The 19,766-nt window shown below is 39.4% G+C and overlaps 1 protein-coding gene across 18 annotated transcripts in view; it reads left to right on the top strand.

Moving 5' to 3' along the window:
* Window positions 1-19,766, top strand: part of NRXN3 (neurexin 3) — a 925,309-nt gene that overhangs the window by 367,727 nt on the left and 537,816 nt on the right. For 9 of the 18 annotated variants that reach the window (XR_001412017.1, XR_001412016.1, XM_014941872.1 and 6 more), the window contains 5 exons: window positions 4,209-4,328; window positions 10,321-10,702; window positions 12,086-12,276; window positions 12,769-12,942; window positions 18,441-18,467. Coding sequence is in view for 14 of the 18 variants with exons in the window: in XM_014941872.1 (XP_014797358.1) it covers window positions 4,209-4,328; window positions 10,321-10,702; window positions 12,086-12,276; window positions 12,769-12,942; window positions 18,441-18,467 (894 nt within the window). In the remaining 4 variants the exon portion in view is untranslated. The remainder of the gene's footprint in view (window positions 1-4,208; window positions 4,329-10,320; window positions 10,703-12,085; window positions 12,277-12,768; window positions 12,943-18,440; window positions 18,468-19,766) is intronic. The other 9 variants (XR_001412019.1, XR_001412018.1, XM_014941879.1 and 6 more) reach the window with 1 other exon arrangement.

Here is a 19,766-nt window from a genome sequence, read left to right as displayed (position 1 = left end):
GGGTTTAATATTTTTCCTAGAACTTTTTTTTTTTTTTTTTTTTTTTTTTTTTTTTTTTTTTTTTTTACAAAAAAAAAAAAAAAAAAAAAAAAAAAAAAAAAAAAAAGACAACCTTCCCAGTCCCTCCCTGCCTTGGAATGCTGTTGGAATCCCTGAGGGATTTTGTCCTGTATAAAACAGACACAGAAATGCATTTTGCCACTGAACAAAGCTGAGATGGCAGCTGAGCATTTTAATTAAAAAGAAAAAAAAGCAGATAAAACCTTTTTATTGTTACTGAGGGTCTTCTCTAAAAAGCATTAGTGTATCCCTGTAGAATTATTTATCGTTGTAATTGTAATGAGGAAGAGCCTTTTCCATTCTCATCAATCTGGCGATGTCCTTTCTGGTTGTCTCTTCTGCCGCTCTGTCGACTTGAATGACCTCTTCTGTAATGTTGGATAAGATATGCAATAATGAAGATAGCCTGGTTTCGCGAAGGTCATTTTAATCATATAAATGGATCAGATAATGACAGCCTGCACCAAGGGTAAAAGCACGCTTTTTGATCCACCTGTGAGGAAGTGGTGAAGGGGATTAACCTTCTTTCTCCTTTGCCTTTTGTAGGAGGGAAATTCTCTGTGCTGTTAAGCACTGAGGGTAGACAACAGCTGGTGTTTTCAAAGCTATTGCTTTAACTGCATCCCTCTGACCAGTTGTTTGTTCTAAATGAGCAAGTTCTTGGGGGCCAGGTGGAAAGAAACTTGGCATTTTCAGAAGGCGTGAACTACTTCTTGATTCTTTATACTTTGGCATGTTTATTCTTGGCACTTTTATATAGCCTTTTTTGGACCAAGCTATTAATTATCAGCAGTGCACTTTTTATATAGACATAATGATTGGGACATCCTGGGCAGATTGGATGGAGTTCTTCCATGTTTGAAAGCATATACTAGTTGGTTTTTATGACCAATAGGCACACAGGTTCTGAGTAGGTGTCAAAAGATTCATGAGAGCATGAGGACGACTCGCTGTAGCTGAATCAAGTAATATTTGCTCAAGAAGCCTGAACTGCAGCTTAAATAATATTTTTGCTTCTGATTAAGTAGTGTTTGCTACCACAAAACACCAAAGGACTGCTCTGCCTCATTTGAGAGGTAGTGGTCAATTCTGTATGATGTACAGTTCCTCAGAGGACATTAGGAAGGGGTATGCGATGACCGAGAAGGCAAGAGACACCACCAGGAGTCATGCTCTGGAAGCGTAACCATTAAGTTATTGCTACAGTAGAAACTTTCTTATTCTTTCTCCTGTTATGTTGTCTTTTGTTCTTCTTGCTTGTAAAAATTAATTAAATTGCAAAATTTACCTAATGCCCAACTGCCATCTCATCAAAAGTATTATAGAGTGTTTCCTGGTGTCCAGCTCGTAACATTGCTGGGGTAGTTGCTTGTCTTTCCTTGTCTTTTATCATAAAAAAGCTGTCACACGAAGGGGAGATACAAATCTTTGACTTTTTTTTGTCTGTCCAGATAGCCACCTGTTTTGTTTCCTTCTACATCTGCATTATTATTATTGAAGAGTGATGTAGGTGCAGATAGCTTGAAAGGAGAGAAGAAAAAAAAACACACCACCAAGCCCAGCAACATTGGTCTAAACTTTTTCTTCTATGTGTTTAGCTGTAAGACCACAGAAATACCTTAGTGGGTAGGAGATCGTACTTAGAACATTATCTTTTTACTACATGTGGTCCATTTCCTTTCTATTTTCCCCAGCATCTCCTGCTGTTGGATTGGGCATCTTCAAGTGTTTGTTTAAAAATTGATCTCACATGAATGTCTATATAGTAACAGGACATGTAGTAATCATCCTCAATGAAATGAAGTTTGGCATCCAGATGTGGGAGTCTCTCTATACACACACAGTTCCTGGAACCACTCAGAATTCAGTGGGACCTTATCCAGGGAGCAGCAATTTATTTGCACACTGTCAATTGAAACATGGGGGTGTGATTTTGCTGCTTTTTGGGTTAAAAAGGAAAAATGCTGGGTTTTTTTCAATAAGTATTTGCTCCCCCCACCCCGGCATGCTTTCAGGTGGTATTATAAAATCACACAGATCCAGATGAATGTCACTGTCTTCCTACCTGGCAAGTGCCTGTGTGGAACTCTAGTAACGGATGCAGTATATTTTGATGTAGGCAATCATTTTGCTGGCCATCAAGAGATGTTATTTTGTGATATGTGCTCTAGGATAAAATGTACTCACCCACTGATATAAATCTAGCATAACTTTCTTGGACTCTATTTAATAGAGTTTTGCTTGTCTGGTTCCAAAGAACTTAAGCTTTCTGGCCATGATCTAGCTGCCTGGTATAGCTGGATTTACGCTTGTGCTACAGTGTGACTTTTGCACAAGGGTGAGGAATTGCTGAGGTTATTTTTCACATCGCGGTCGAAATACCTTTTTTCCTCTTGCTCTATAGTAAAATTGGCTAGCAATGGGCTTTATTTGAAAGGGTATTAAACTCCCTTTTTTATTAATGTGAACTGTATGGTTCTTTAAGGAGAATAACATTATTCATTTTCTTTGGTCTCCTTCTATAGGATTCCCCTACTACATGTATTACATATTAGCTGAATGTGACACCACCACCTTTGCCCATCTTCCCCCTCAGTCAGAAGCAGTTACATTAATGTTGCTAATTAGGCAACGTGCAACCTGTGGACTATGTACGCTATGTAAATCCCTGGGTATTTTTCCTACCCCTTCCTTCAATTCTGTCTCACTATGAAATGATGCTACTCTTGTTAGTCCCCACCAGGACACAGATCAGAGTGGGTGCATCCCCTTATGCAAAGTTTCCCATGAAGACATGTACAACATCTTATTCTGTGTTCTGTAGCCACTCCATTGAAAAATGGTCAAAATAAATGCTGTTCTTGAGAGATATGAATAAAAAAGATTTGCTTGTGTTGAACAAACATAGAGAAATAATCTGCACATCTGGCATAAGTTTTAAAATAAGCTGAGCTGTAGCAGTGTCTCTTGTTGTCCCTGTCTACCTCTTTTAATATGTTTAATGTGTCTCATGTGTCTCACTTTTTCTTTCCTGGGTTCCCCTTTTGGCTAATTTGGGAAATGGGCCCAGACCTGACATGCAATAAGTTCTGCTGTCCTCATTCTGCATTTCTCTGATATACATGTGTCAAAAAACACTCTAGTACACTACTGAAATGAGCATGGTTGCTTTTAATTTAGCACACACCATTATTCAATTTCACTTACCATTTGACATAAGTGAGGCATTCCAGTCTTGTAATCTGAACAATTAATATTTTAAGTAATTGCCTGTCAAGTGTGATGGGTGAGCAGCAAAACTGGACAAATATGGGTACACTAATGCTGTTTCCCCAGGAGCATTGTTTGCAAGGGCAACTGTGTTTTTACCTTTTGGAGAAGAAAAGGCTTCTCTTTTCCTTTTGACCTGTAACTCAGGGGGTGAAGTAAGTGCCTTGTAGGCAGGCTGCTTTGTCAAAGAACCATAGAGCAAGCAGCCAGGTTGGTGAGTGGTTGTCTTTCTATGGTTTTAAACTTAAAAAAAAAACCAAAAAAACATCATTATTTTTTGGGGGGTGGGGGTTGAAGTTTTGTGAGTTTTCTTTTTATTGGCTGGGTGTCGTTTGTTGCTTGGTTTTTTTTGTATTGTTTTGGTTTTTTGTTTGTTTGGTTTTTTTGGGAGACTGAAAGGCTGAAACCAGCCTGGTGTTTGATACCCAAGTGTTGAGAGATCAGCGTGATTAACTCTGAAGAGAATCCTAAGCACCTTGGGGCTGTTGTAAGTCCAGATTGTTGGGACAGCAAAATTCTGGCTCCGCTCTAGAGACATTTCTGTCACTGGCTTTTTTTTCTAATACTGGAGTGCCTTGTATAATGTGATGTTTGGAAATGAGTGCCATTACATGAGAGGGATTTCTACCCCTGTATTAAATGCATGTGACCTCTGGGCTTTGCGGAGGAAGGTGCTTCACTGAGTGGAAGGGCTTGTGACCCCTGCTTCTTCTGAGCCAGGAAGGTGTAGGTGTGAGGGTTGATTGCAGGTTATAATACACCTACACAGTCTAATAGTCTGTATCACACCAGGTTGATTTTGGTGACTTCTCCCATTGAGCAAACGCTAAACTAACTGGGTGTCTGGTTTTAACTGTGGTACTTATCACCATCCCCAGGCAAGGGACCTGAAACTCTTTATGCTGGGCAGAAACTCAATGACAACGAGTGGCACACTGTCCGGGTAGTCCGGCGAGGAAAGAGCCTCAAGCTGATGGTGGATGATGATGTTGCTGAGGGTAAGTGCGATATATGAGTGTTTTTTGTCATTATTTTGTATCTCTGTTCACAGTTTCTGCCGTCACATCCTTTCTCCCTGTTCTTCTGTATCTTTTCTTTTCCCTTCCTGTCACTTCTGGTGTGTTTAGCGCTACTGTATTGAAAACTAGTGTTCAATTCTGAGAGACTAACTGTTCTTAGCCAGCACCAGAAACTTCTGTGACAGCTATGATGATATGAAATGCGGGATTAGGGGACAGATGAGTTTGCACCTACCCAAGGACTTTCTCTTGTGCCAGGCTGTTTGGGGTACCCTGTGAGTACACCTCATTCCTGAGGTGTAGATGCAGCCCTTTCCAATGGTATGGAATCAAAACTAATGTTCCCTCAACTTTTTCTCTGCAGAAGCTTTTCCTTGATAGTAAATCTGCATTTGATAGATGTTTTAGAGAGTATGGATTTCTGTCTCTGCTGTTGTGTTGGGGTTTTTTCAAGTTCCTGTGCTCGTGGCTCAGAGCCATCCAGAACAAAAAGCAAATAGAGCAGTTTGTTCCCAACTTCGGTTTAGAGGTTAGAGAGGACCCTAACTCACCAGAGTATATCATATCATAAGGTATACCATGATATTCATGTCAGTCTTTTTTTTTCTTTTTTTTTTTTTTTCCCCATTCCTTTCTGTAGAGAAATGTAGCTTAAGGGGGAAAGAAAAGATCAATCACATTCAGGAAAGCTGGTGTCTCCCAAGTTACAACATTCGCATTAAAATGATTAATTAGATTTATCTTTTCTTCCTTACAATTTTTTAGGTGATACTTTCATATCCAATTTCTCACAATGGCAAGAGCCAGAAACTTATTTTTCTTTTTTTTTTTAAGGCCTAAAGTTCTCGTAGCTGTATATAACGGTAGGAACTGGTTTTTAAGGAAAACACCAGCAGCCTGAAGGCTGGTAATAGAATCACAAAGAGTGGTAACCCTGGGTGCAATGCTGCTATGAGTTGTGATCCATGCTATTTTGCCAAATGCTGATGTCCTCTCTTCTAAGTAGCTTCTACTCAAAAGGCAATGAGAAGGAACGTCTGCCATAAGCAGTGCCAGAACACTATATACTATCTCTGCAAAAAGTTCCTTTCTACTTTGGGAGTGCAATTGATTTTAAATAATGTGGTACTTAAGTTATTTGGAAAGCCACGAGTCAGGATTTTGAAGTAAGCCCAAAGAAATGAGTTTGCAGGAAAATTATTTGATATGTGTTTTCTCTCTGAAGTAAACATATGTTGTGCTGTAAAGGCTGAGAATTTGCAAGAAAGAATCAGAAGAATATGAAGAAGAATCTTTCCCTCTCCTTGTTGGAATTGGTAGAGGCTTGATCAATGTTAGCTTGTAGGAAAATGAAATTTTGTTTAAGAGGGAACTTTCTGAATTAGTTAATCATGCTGATTAGTTAAACACTTAATCCAGTTTCTGTATTTAAGGAGAATAGTTGTTCTGCATATGCTTTTTTAGAAAGCACCATGAGGTGGCACTGTCTGCATTAACAACTCAATTCCCAAAAAGCCATCTGTTTTTTTTTTTTTTGAAGTCTTTTTCATGAAACTGAGTTTATAAATAACTATGATACAATTCTATACTAAAATAGGATGTGCATATGTACATGTATATGAATTACATAATTAAAGATGCATTACAGCTAAAAATATCTGTTAAAAGAATGCCATCATGTTAAAGTCAAAAGTCAGAAAAGCCGAAGTTAAGATTTTCTGTGAGTCTGCGTCCCACTTCCTTGGGAATATGATACAGTTTTCAATGATGTGGTCACATAGATTTTTCCACAGGATTCTTGCAGTCTTTAGGCATACATCAGAAGTCTAAATTGGGTCCTCAGAAAAAATAAACAACCTATTTGATTGCTGCCGCCTTTCTTATTGCTTGTTTGGAATAATGCGGGCCAACTAAATTTTGCTCTAACTATAGAGCTGTTGTTTTTGTGCGTGTGTGTGCTGTGTGCTACTCATCAATATGTTTATACAGAATTAAGAAGCTGTAACTGGATTTATTCCCATGTCTGTGTTACATGAAGTGAGTAGGCATCTTTTTCCCATTTTACAGGTTTGGAAACAAGGTACCAGATTAAAGTTGGATGTGTTTGATACCAATTTGGCATGATTTTTCAGTCATTTGCATGCACAAATATTCAGTGTGTCTGTAAATTGGATCCTGTTAGCTCAACCTTGCTACTTGGAAAATTAGGGCTAGACAATTAATGACCACCTGTGAAAAATTTATAATGAAGTGACTGACTTGGCTTCCTGCAGGACATCGAAGGGAGAGACAAAATCCATTTCTCTGGACAGCATTTTGCTGCTTAATCAAAAAATTCTCCTCTTACATTCCCACTCCCACCTCAGAACAGACCTCAGAACATCAGTGATAAATGAGACACAAATATAGCAGTCGTTTTCCTCCCCACAATCTTGCACCCAAATACCGCAGTGGAGGCTGGATATTTTTTTTTTTTTCTGTCTGCTACCACTTGAACTAAAGAGCTGCTGATTGCTGTAGTAGTTACAATACTCTCTACAGAGCAAAGTGGAGGAAATAGAGGTGAACTCTGCAGGTGGGGCTGACAGCTAATGAGATCAGAAAATACTGGACTTCACTCCGTGATTTCTTAAGAAAATGCATCTCTGTCCTGGTTCTGGTCTTGTTTTGTAAATGTCCTGTTCAGTTTTTCACTGAACTGCTCAGAACTTTCTGCTTTACCACTGTTATCACTGTCCTATTTCTCTTAAGCCAGCCTCAGTTTTCTCATTTTTCACCTTCTTTAAAATTCTGAGATCACTCCTTCCAACTTCCCTCACACCTTTTCTAATGTCCTGCTGTATCTATGTTCCCTGTCCCAGTGTACTCCAGGTTACAGGCTTGGCTTTTTTTCCTACTCCAGCAACAACTTATTTGCATTTATTTAGTAGAAGAGCTGAGGAGAGGAGTTTTCTTGCTCTTGATCCTTGATATTTCTACATATTATTTTTCTAATCTTTTGAATTAAAGAAGCAGGATTTCTTTAAAAAGTGATTGTTTTTTTTTTTTTTTTTTTAAGAAAATGCAATTCTTCTTGTTTGGAGAAACAAGAATTTTTTGTTTGATAACGCTAAAACTGAAAGAGCCCCTAATAATCACAATAGTGGAAGTGAGATGTTTTGTCTAAACAAAGTTTCCTATATATAGTTTCAGTTCCTGTGAACTGGCATTTTTCAAACTAAAATAATATTATTTCTGGTAAAAAACTGTTTCAAGATTTAAAAATGTGCATTAGAATTGACACTTAAATTTCTGAATAGTCAGAAATATGTGACTCTTTTCAGCTGCTTGTAAGTTTTTCCAGCTGTATCTGCTTGAGCTGAAGCTTTCCATGTCAATGGTCTTTGTATTAATTGTCTTTAAATTTGGATCCACTGCTAAAATCGGGAATAAATGAAAGAAGAAATAGCTTTGCATAATATTTTCTCTTTGTGTTTGGAATAGATACTTGAAAACCTTTTTTATTTTTTTCTAGTAACTGCTGTGCTTCTTTGCTATCTTTGTGAAAACTTGATTACACTTGGACAAAGTATAAACATAAAAATTGCACTTTGTACACAATCAGGAAGACTATCAGTTCACTTGGCCTGACTCTTTATATACCACAAGACAGGATGTATCATCCACGTTTCTTATAAGTGCTGCAGCGGGATGGGGAATGGTGGCTGTGGTCAGCCTGTATCAGCTCCTCTCTGCTGCTCCTTCCTCCTTGTGCTTTCTCCCCTGCTCCAGTGTGGGTCCCTGCCATGGGCAGCAATCCTTCATGAAGCACTCCAGCACGGGTCCTCTCCACAAGCCCTCAGGGAAACCTGCTCCAGTGTGGGCTCTCTGTGGGCTGCAGTTCCTTCCGGAAACATCCACCTGCTGTGGCATAGGTGTCTTCCGCGGGCTGCAGCGTGGCTGTCTCTTCCCTCAGGATCTGCTCCCTGGGCTGACAGAGAATTATCACCATGGTGCACCTCTTCTGACATTGGTGTTTGCAGACTTTCTGAGGGTTTGGGGGTCTGTTTTTGGTTTTTTTTCCCCCCGTTTGGTCCTGACAGATGGCTCTCCCCCCCCAAAAGAGGAGTTTAGAATGAACTAAACTGCTTTAATGAAGAATTAATATTAAAATAAAAAAGAAAGAGGAGAAAATAATGAAATAGATACAATATATACAAAACCGTATCAAGCTCCCAGGATGACAGTCGTGTCACTGGCAGGCACTTGGAAAGTCTCAGACTGGACTCAGGGACGGATGGGCGCTGGATTCCAGCTCTGGAGTCAGGAACACTCAGATCAGGATCAAAGGCAGATGAACAGACAGGGTCCTCTTCGGACGTCAGCCATTGCAGGAAGAGAGTTGACCCTTTGATTCCTCAGCTTTTCTACTGAGCATGGGGCAGATAGGATGGAACACCCTAGTTGGTCAGGTTTGGGTCCTGTCCGTTCCTCCCCACAGATGTGACTCCTCTACGTTTTTCCATTTCTGACCCTCTAAGGGGCAAATAACAGAAATTGTCTGGCCTTGGTTGTTATAGCAATAAGTATAAGCAAGGGCCTCTCTGCATACCATTTCCTGGCATGTAGCACAAACATTGGTCTTATCATTCTGAGAACAGTTTTCTCCACAATATGCCCTTAATTTCAGAGAGTAAGAGGAGGCCTAGCTAAAATGTAAAGTTATAGAACACAAAATTGGTCTGGTTGTACTTCAAACTGGGACAGGTATTTACTGTTTGGCAACTTTTTGCCCTTTCTTCAATGTTTCAACAGAGACATCATCATTTTGGCTGAGGGGCTCAGCTGTGCCCTGTGGTGGGTCTGTTGGAGCCGGCTGGAACCGGCCTCCTCTCCTCACGGGGGCCCTGCAGCCCGCACCTCGCCACATAAACTCAGTACAATGCTGCAGAAAATTTCCTGAGAGAAATAGTAACAGCGTATTTGTAGCAGAGTTTGAAGAATTGGTTGTACGTTGGATGATGAGAAAACAATTGAGTGTTGAGTAATTGTTCCTGAACTTAATATTATTCCTGTCGTATGCTAAATGGCATGAGGCCTGTGTAGAAAGGAGGCTTACTTGTGTGATCAAATAGTTAAATCTATCTTAATGAAGAACTAGAGAGGAGTAAAATAAGATTGTTTGTAATGGTTTTCATTCTGATGTTCCCCAACTTGTCTTTTTACTGAAACTAGTCTTTTGGCATACAGTTATGTTTCATCTGTCTGTGTGGGTTCTGTGTCCGTACTGAAGCCTAGCATGCTTACTGAAACGTTTAAGTATGCTTAACGAGTAGTGTGACATAGCTGATACACTGGATAGCTTGAATGTTTTAATTGAGAGGTTAAAATCTATCACAATGTGGCGAATAGCCCAAGTGGTAGGTTGATGATTTAAATATATGGAGGGCTCTTTGCCTGTTGCATTCCTGTGTGTTTTCCTCCTACTGTGAAATAACATCAGGCATCAAGAGAGAACAATGAAATAAATATTAGCAGGTTTATTACTGTTCTTGCTTCTTGTTCTGATCTTTTTATATTAATCTATGTTTATTGAGTGTTTTCAGGAAGCACATTTCTAAGAGTTGTTTCAGAGGTGTCTGAATTGTTTGGCAGATCATTGGATCAAATAGATCACTGTAGGCTTTGAGGGAGAGACACCGCTCTTTTTGCAGACAAGAAAGTCTGTGAAATGCAGAGAAAAATACAAAGCTTTCTGCCCATGGCCCTTTAGTCCTGTCTTCTCTCTTCTGCCAAGTTTTGACAACTGCTAGACTCAAGCCTCTCCACCAAGAGTCTCTACTTTTTTTTTCTTATGCAAGCCGATGACCAGTGATCAGATAGGATTAGTTAGTACTGCAATTAGCCTGGAAACTGGAGGGTGAAGAGCTCCATATAACCTGCTACTGATCGCTGGGCTTTCTGTATGTTCCTCCTTGTTTCTGTCCTTCAGGCACCATGGTTGGTGATCACACCCGCTTGGAGTTCCACAACATCGAGACAGGGATCATGACAGAGAAACGGTACATCTCTGTCATCCCTTCCAGCTTCATTGGCCACCTCCAGAGCCTCATGTTCAATGGGATGCTCTACATTGACCTGTGCAAGAATGGTGACATTGACTACTGTGAGCTGAAGGCACGCTTTGGTCTCCGTAACATTATAGCTGACCCTGTGACGTTCAAGACCAAGAGCAGCTACCTGAGTCTGGCCACCTTGCAGGCTTATACATCCATGCACCTCTTCTTTCAGTTCAAGACCACCTCAGCTGATGGTTTCATCCTCTTTAACAGTGGTGACGGCAATGACTTTATTGCAGTTGAACTAGTTAAGGGGTAAGTGACTTTCTGCTATATTCTACTGGCTTATTTATAGATAAACTTACTTATAGGTAAACTTAAAATGCTTGCATAAACAGAAATTCATCTCATACTCATGTTTTCTGTTTGCTGAGGTGTTATGACAAAACACTTAGACATAAACACTGAAGTTTCCTAATTTTTATCAATGACTTGCCCTGTGACTGAGGGAAAGATAGTTCTACAGTGTGAAACATTAATGTTTTGAGTTCTTTGGATCTAATTAACCTACAGTTTTGTCCTGTTACCCTTGCTGAGTAGCACAGAGGAAGATGAAATGTGCTGAGGGCTCTGAGTCTCTCTTCCTCCTTTTATTTTTTTTTTCCTGCAGCGGACCCATTGTGTTTCTGTACCTTCACTGAAGGAAAAAAAGGAGTACATGGGCTGCTGAATTTGTATTTCTGCTTGTGATGCTTGAGGAAAAGTGAATTCAGCTTGCTTTCGAGCCGCTATATTCTTTTCTCAAAGCCAATAGCTTCTTAAAAAAAATAATCCTTTGTTAGCTGACCAAATTTTGATCTCTACACTCATCTAGTCACATTAGACATGTTTTCCATAAGTACAGTTTTCTAGTCCTGTTTATTTCAGTACAACTGTAGTTTAATCTGTTTTATTTTTAACTTTGCACATATTTCTGTAAGTGGGACATTGAGTAATAAAAAAAGAAAGAGTCATGAGCTCCTGTGCTCTGTTGAGAGTTGAATTTTGTTGTCTTTTTTTTTCCTTTCTAAGTAGAATATCTCTCTTCTATTCTCAGGTGGATTTCTGTGTTTGAACTATATAAATAATTCAGGGTAACACTCCCATGACTTCAGTCTTCGTTAAGGTCTTTATTTTTTGCCGAAAGCTTTACTAATTGTTTTCCAGCTGTTTGAATAAGTCTAGAATCTCATGTGAATTTTACTACAATATTTTGAGTGAGTTTCCCAATTAACTTCTTAAGGGAGTTATTCAAAACTCAAAATTAATCTAGGGAATATATGGCCCAAATAAGCACATCTAGTGTTGCTCTCCAGTACACGTATTGATATTGCCAATTTAAAAAAATAACTATATGCACTGACAGCGGTTTTGTGGATCTGCAAGAACTTTGTGAAAAAGAGCAATGCTTCGTGGTTAGAATCTGATTACTCCAAATGTTGTGATCTCAAAATACTAATTCTTACACTTTCTTGGTGGAAAGGAAACAACTATATCTTTTCAAATCATAGGCTTATATTTTGTCTTACTAGAATTTCTAATGCAGAGATGCTTCACTTCATGACTTCTGTAAGTTAATTTATCAACTCAGGCTAGAGCAAGTGTCAGTAGTGCTGGAATTTCTTACACAGTTTTAACTAGTTCTTGCTATGTTTACAGGTACATACACTATGTGTTCGACCTTGGAAACGGACCTAATGTTATCAAAGGCAACAGTGATCGTCCTCTTAATGACAACCAATGGCACAATGTTGTCATCACCAGAGATAACAGTAACACACACAGCCTAAAGGTGGACACTAAGGTGGTCACTCAGGTTATCAATGGTGCCAAAAATCTGGATCTCAAAGGTAAATTCTTCAAAACTGATAGTTTCCCCCTTTGTTCCTATAGGGCTCAACCAGTAAACAAGAGAAAGGTTGCAGAAACTCTGTTAAAGAACAGTAAATCTGGAATTTACTGATTTTGGCTTTCAATTTCGTTTTTCTCTTTCATTTGGCAACTTCCTGTAGCAGAATATTGTCGTATTTTGCTTTTTCAGAAATTTATTGTCATACTGCAGTTCTTTCTAGTTAAGATGCAATTACAACTGTGGTTTTCTTGAGTTTCGTTGTTTTGTGGTTTGGGGTTTTTGGGGGTTTGTGGTGGATTTTTTTGTGGGATTTGTGGGGTGTTTTTTGTGGTAAAGGAGGCAGAAATGACTTCTTGCACAATATCTTGCTCTGCTTTTAGCTTGTTCTGAGCAGCTGTTCAGCTTGCTATATTCATGTCTGGTTGTGGGCGGAAGCTACTCTACGAGGTATGTAACTTTCTCCTTGTATGTTTACTCCTCTCTCCTCTAGGTGATCTCTACATTGCTGGCCTAGCTCAAGGCATGTATAGCAACCTCCCAAAGCTGGTGGCCTCACGTGATGGATTTCAGGGCTGCCTGGCATCTGTGGACTTGAATGGGCGCCTGCCTGATCTAATCAATGATGCTCTGCACCGCAGTGGGCAAATTGAGCGTGGATGCGAAGGTATAATTGATTTCAGAGAAGTTCCTCTCTCAAGCACTTCCCTTTTACTCCATTGCTGACCCACTGTTTGTCCACCTTACTGTCCATATCATTAATTTGCTTTCCTCATGACATCTTTGACTACACTTATGTCTCCCAAATACTCCCAAAGGCAGCTTAAGGATAGTTAGCTTCTGCAAGCAGCTTAGCATCTGTTCTCTTGCATACTCCGTCCCCTATGAGGTGGTATCTCCAGTTTTAAAGGATGGCACTTTAATAAACCACTCTGATAAAAGTACTAGTAAGTAGTAGTCCATTCAAGTTACAGTATACTTTGAAAGAGGTTCTGAGCCTTCAATTCACTTGTGCTTCAGAGAACCCATTTTGGGGATCCACAGAAGTAAGTATTTTGAAGACCAAGTAGGGGCAGAGGAAATGGGAGGTAGAAGGAACTGAAGAGTGAAGATCAGACTGAAACAGGAGTTTCTTTTTGAGGAGGTGGGTCTCCAGTGAAAGCACTGGGGGCATTGTCACTGCTGTCTGGAAAACCTTTCCATTCTGTAGTTTCTCTTCCAGCCAGTATAGAAACAAATACGATGAGTGATCTTTTGAAGCATGTAAATAGTACTGATTTCTTGAAGCTTCTTTAAATTGTTTACTGTTCCTGTTAAGCTTCCATTAATTGAAAGAGTATTGGTATTAGCAGGACTGATTAGGTAAAATGCATATGGCATCAATTCCCATAGCACTTTGGGTAGTCACCATCAAAAAACCCAAGGTTTTGTTGTCACTAGAGGAAGATAGCTTTATCAGTGAAGTTGTCTGGTATGCATGTTTGTGAAGAAGCTGTATGCCCCAAACTGATCCTTCAAGATGGGACTTCATAAAGGGAAATTACTCCTTGATCATATTTCCCTACTGTGTCAAGATTACAGGTTACGTCATGCTGAAGCCTCGCCGCTTGTCTAAGCAGTCAAACCCCTGGCTGTGGAACCATCCCTGTAACCATTTGTTAACTTGCCAGTTTCGACTGGCCCTTTCAAACCCCTGCAAAAAAAAAAATCCATTTAGGTTTTTTGAAAATGTTTTTTCTGATTATCCTCAGTGCATTGAAAGTTCTTTAATATTAGTGATTTCTGGTAATTCTTCTATTTAAAATTAGCTTAATCTGTTGGCTATACAGCCTGCATGTTATCTCTAGTATCTTTTCTCCTTCAGAGGACCTCTCAATAGACTAACCTGTTGTTCTGTCTGTTGCTTAGGAACAGAATCTTAACGCTTTCCCAGAAGACTCTGGACCATTAGTAGAGCTATGGTGCTCACATCTCCTGCACCCAGTGTAGTTCTTTGATTTAGTGTCCTCTTACTGACCACCTAAGACAGACCAGTACCAGTACAAATGGGTGACATTGTTGCATCCGGTCTGTATTTGTTATCTGTATTCGGTACCCTATTCCATACCACAAATTAAGATTCAGAATTTTTAGCAGAAACATAATATTCTTTATTGTCTTGGTTCTACTGCCACCTCCATTTATTGAGTTTGAGCAAGCCGTTGAACTTCCTTGGCCACACTGTTCCTCTTATGTGCTGAAGCATAATTCAGTCTCGCTGTGCTTCACAGCACAAACCTATCACATTTTACAATTACCTGCATTCCAGTGATGGGTAAGGCAGCTTTTTATTTTTGGACCTGGAGAATCCTAAAACATTCTTAGGCCATATATAGGAGTCATAAACTGAAATTCAGGCATCCTTGAGACTGATAGTGGCTGGTGTTTAATAGTGTGTAGCACTGCTAAAAAAATAAGCAGTTCAAGACCTAAGGCTAGAATTACTATATCTCTGCCTATTAGTTTTATTCCTATAATTCTTTAAATTATCAGCTATGGGATTTGTTTAGGATAGTACAGCTAAGTAACCTCTTTATCCTGTTAGCTGAAGGGTCACATTCCTTTTGCATTACAAAACCTTGTGTGCTGTACAAACTTAAGGTTTCAGCTCTTGAAGTCTACCACTCAAGCAACGGTGCACTGGACAAGATGATAGCTGTCACAGAAACCGGTTTCGTGTTTTGATGCGTCCTGTAGGACCATGTCTTTTGGCAAAGAATTTTGTGGGTGATATCTGGAAGAAGAGAACCCAAGAGTGTCTCAAAAGTCAAATGAGCTCATGGAGTTAAAGCTCCGCACACCCCTTCTTTTTATCTTGTGACGGTCTGGTTTATTTTTCTTGCTCTTCTGCAATTGCTGCATTTCTGACTTATTGGAAACAACAAGCAGCTCTTCATTGATCTTGAAGGTCTGGTAGGATCTGTAGTGGCAGCTTGTGTTTCCCTGGAAGGTATTTGGCAAAGTCAGAAACCTTCTTGCTGCCTTGTGTGTAAAATCTGTTTTCTGGGCTGATGTACTGCACACAACTGTGAGAAGAATGAAATGTCAGGATAATGACAATGTACCAGTATGCTTATTCATTTTCCACGGAGTATCTTTAGCTCCCGTACTAACTGCAGCTTTCATCACAATCTTTTATGTAACAAGAGGGCCTTCCCCCTGTCACCCCCCCCAAAAAAGGGGTTGGTGAGAGGGCCTGAGAGAAAAGGTACAAAAGGTAGGGAAGTGGTTAAGACTTAAGTAGTCCATCTGTCAGTGTTGGGTCAGGCTGTCAAATGCTCTGAAGAGACTAAGTCAATTCTCAGAAAGGACTTCATGTTAGGGGCCCACTTCTACTAGGATACAGTATGTATCCAAGAGTTGGAGCATGGAAGAAGTTGTTACGTTTGACCTTCTTTCCCTCCTTGAAAGTAAACCCATTTAAACTTCGGATCAGCTCCTCCTTAGTTCTAGACTTCTAAAATCAGTTCTTTTTGCTGAGCACTTCATTCCCGGTCTTACTTCTAGATGAATGGAACAGTTTACTCCATCCACAATAGTTGAGACTGAGTGACTCGCTGCTTTTTCCTCACTGGTCCTGGAAGAAGTTAAGCAGATGTCCAACCATTTGTGGAATTTAAAGATGTTGCCTTAAATATTAATGAATATTTCCTGCATTTGAAGTGTTTTTTCACCTCTTCATTAATTTGCCATATGTTCTCCTGTGTTTTTGTTTCCTTTATTTGGACGTCCTTATGTCGCTTACCAGGGGCACTAGAGCTATCTGAAATTCAGCTGCACGTTCTAAATAATCCCATTCATCCCATCCTACCCCAGCCAAACAAACCTAACAGCAGTGGTTAAAGAATATTGTATTTCATCTACAAGGCAGTTTACTATGTGCTTCAGAGATGTGGCTTCTTCCTCTCCTCTTCACCTTTCCTTGTCTGTTCTACTCATAACAGCTTCTCAAAAGGAGAGTGATTATTACTAAACTGGCTGACACTGTTCCAGATGTTTTGGGACTTTTTTTTGTCCTAATTTAATCTTCTTCCTGCATTAAAATCATAATTTTGTGCTACTTTCCATGAAATATTATAGTTAACCTTTGGAATTCAGTGGTGCATGAAAAGCATGAATGACATATACAGGCTGGATAATCAGAAACATATTTTGCGTACCAAGCTGTACGTGGGAAAACAGAAAATCTAATCTCATGCTTAAAATCTCACAGCAGGATGATGTCAGAAAGGATTTCACCCTTCATCTGCTCAGTAGTGAAACTTCAAATCTGGTGATACTTCACTTTCTCTGTGGAATCAAAGGTTGTCCGTTGAGGAGTGTTACTTTACTCCATGATGGTTTGACAGCTGTCCTGTTCTTTATGCTTTTGTATTCTATTGTCACAGTGCTACTGGAATTATGGAGCAAGTATAAGCTTTGATCCAACTCAGCTACAAGGAAGATGAGGAACAGGGCAGTTAGGAAAAGTGCTTGTTTGTTACACAGAAATTATTTGTTAGAACATGTGTTGAAGAAGCATGGGGAAATGCATCCTACTCCTCTTTCCACCTCTTTCCCCTTTCTTTTGTATTTTGTTTAAAGAAATCTGGGGATTTTATGGGTCTATGTAGTAGAGCAGTTCTAGAAGTGGGAAGAAAAGTTTGACTACCTCAAAAGGAGAGGTAATTGCCACCTTGAGTCATTTGTGGGCTGTAAAACAATAGCAAGGATTCAAAATGTTAAAATTGATAGGAACCATGGGAAATGGCACCTGTGCATGCCAATTCAAATTTATTGGGTTGTAAATGTAAAAGGAGACAATGGGAGAAAGGGAGAGCTGCCATCTCTTCAATATCAGCTGTGATATTAGAAGTTTTTGAGAACAGGAGGTTATAAAGGTGAGTATATATTTCTTAAATACCCATCTTCTGAGCAATGAAGTCAGTGATTTGGTGTTTTGTTGGTACCAATGTGCTGTATAACAGAGATATGTAACCTTCAGCAGCAAGGGATTCAGGAGTTGCTGCCTGGACTCCCATATGTCCTCTGCTTTTTTCATGCTGAAAGAGAAAACTTAGAATCAAAGTGTAACACATCAAAAATCTATGTGGCTTCCTTGGGGACTAGACTCCATTTAAAAAAAAAATAATAATCTTGGGACTAGATGAAAAAACATCAGTGATACTATTTTGCTTTGCTTTTTTTTATGCTCTGCAATTTTCAGAATGTGTACTTGGATCTTCAGTCATTCAGACTTGGTAGATTTATCATTCTCTTTTGCCATGCAGACTATGATTTGACCACAGATAACAAGATCATTCCCACCTAGATGAAAGAGTGAGCTTGTACTACTGTCATTTCTGTTGATTGCTCTGAGATTGATGAAGATTATGTGGGTCTAAAGCCTGAGCTGTCTCTTTGCCTGGTGATGCGACTTTTCTTAAGGATGTGTTGAAATCCATGAGCAGTCAACAGCTTCTGAGGGGGCAAGGTTTTACTGTCACTTTACATCCAGTGTCAAGTTCAGTTCTTGGGATAAACAGAGGTTGTCATCTTCCAGAGTTATCTGTCCCCTCTGGTTTACTGGCAATAAATCTACTTCGGACAAACAGCCAGGGCAGTCTGTGCTTTTATGAGAGACAGGAGATTTAAGTTCAGATCCAGAGCCTGAATGTAGAAACAAAAGAAAAATACTCTTGACTAATGCACTGAAAGTCAAATAGATTTTTTTTACTTAAATAGATTCTAAGTATTTCTCAAATAAGACAAAATCTCTCTTAAATTATCAGTAAATGCTGAGAGATGGGTGTTAAGAATGTGATTTTTTAAAATTTTTTTTTTTGCTTTCTACTATCTGTAAATTCTGTGATCTTGTGTGTGAATGAAATGCATTTCCTCTGTGTATGTGGTTTTGTTATCTGTTGCTTGGTTGGGTTAAGGTGGTCGTGTCACTCTGTGTCCTTGTTGCTTACATTATCATTCCTGCATGTATTGGTTATGTGCGTTGGCTGTGATGGTTATACCAATTGTTTTTATTTACCTAAAGTGTGATGTGACCCTGATTTATCTGCCTTTATACTAACCTGTTGTTTATTGTTTTTGCTTCTTTTGTTTTTGTTTTGTTTTTATTTTTTGCTAACAAAGTTGAGTTGACCAAAGCTGACCTGCAAGGTAGAGAAGGTTCTTCTTCCCCATAATTGGTTTGAACTGAAAGATGTTTTTATGTAACATTTGGTGCCTTTTACTGGATGCAGTCACACCTCTAAGACAGGAACAGAATAACAAACCCCAGCCCCTCTGGAGGGGATATCTGGGTTGAAAATGGATGTGGCAAACAATGGAGGTGTTTTTGTTGACCTCGGGGGTTTGACTGTATCAATCTCTGAATATCCATGAGAGCACAGGTTGATTTCCTGAAATGCCTAATGATCGTTCAGGCAAATAGCTCTGTGTATAAAGATGTAGAAGGCCCTCAGAGCTTTACAAAACAAACTGACTTGGATTCTTCAGCTCCGATCTTAAGGACTGATACTAGAATGTCAAAGCTAGTTTTTTAACTTAGACTTTAGGAAAAAAAAACCCTAAAGAAATAACTTTCTGGAATTTCAGTTTTAAAAAAAGAACAAAACCACCAAAAACCAACCAACCAACCAAAAAAGCCCACAAACTCTTAACTAAAAATTCCCTTAGGAGTTAGATGACAAGCCATAATTGACCAAACATATGAGTGGTCACGCCTTATGCTTTTGTATCTCTCATATGTCTCTGATCTTTTTCAAATCAGATGGGGCTCTTCATTATGTTGACCTTCACATGAAATTCTTACTAGCATTGTTTATTACTCTTGCCTGCTAAGTAGAAAGGTATCAATCAATGATGTTTGAGGTTGCCATGATAAAGGGTGAGATTTGAAAGAATAGGAAAGATGCATGAAACATACACGTCAGCTGAGACCGATGTGAGGAGAAAAAGCATCCTGGAAGTACACTGGGGTGTAAATAGCTTTAGGATTAAGGTGTTCTATGTCATCCATTAAAAGGGGCAGGGAATCTGGGACATGGGTTAGACATTGGCAAGTATTGTGTCTCTCTAGCCACAGCCTCTGTTTTTCTCTCTAGTTACTGTGTGTCCATCAGAATTCAGAATACATGCCCAGGAGTTCCTGCTGAATATTTTTTATGTCTGTTGAAGAGGATGCAGCATGAATAAGAGGTCCCAGAACAAGCAGATTTGTTTATTTTGATTTTTCCAGAGTTCTCAGATCATAAAGGCTTATTCCAGCCCCAGCTCATATTATTACAGAAGTCTTAACCTTATAGGAGTATTTGCCCTCCAGATGGAGACACCCGATCACATCGAAGCCCAAGGGGAAATGTTTGTCTTGAGTACATAATATGGATTATTGGCTTTTCAGGAAACCAACCTTTGCTAAATAGGTTGGGCTATTTCAGAATAGGCCATGAGGCCTGG

This window comes from Calidris pugnax, unplaced genomic scaffold (assembly GCF_001431845.1).
Source record: "Calidris pugnax isolate Ruff unplaced genomic scaffold, ASM143184v1 scaffold56, whole genome shotgun sequence".
NCBI classification, from domain to species: domain Eukaryota; kingdom Metazoa; phylum Chordata; class Aves; order Charadriiformes; family Scolopacidae; genus Calidris; species Calidris pugnax.
This window is presented reverse-complemented; position numbering and strand designations above follow the sequence as displayed.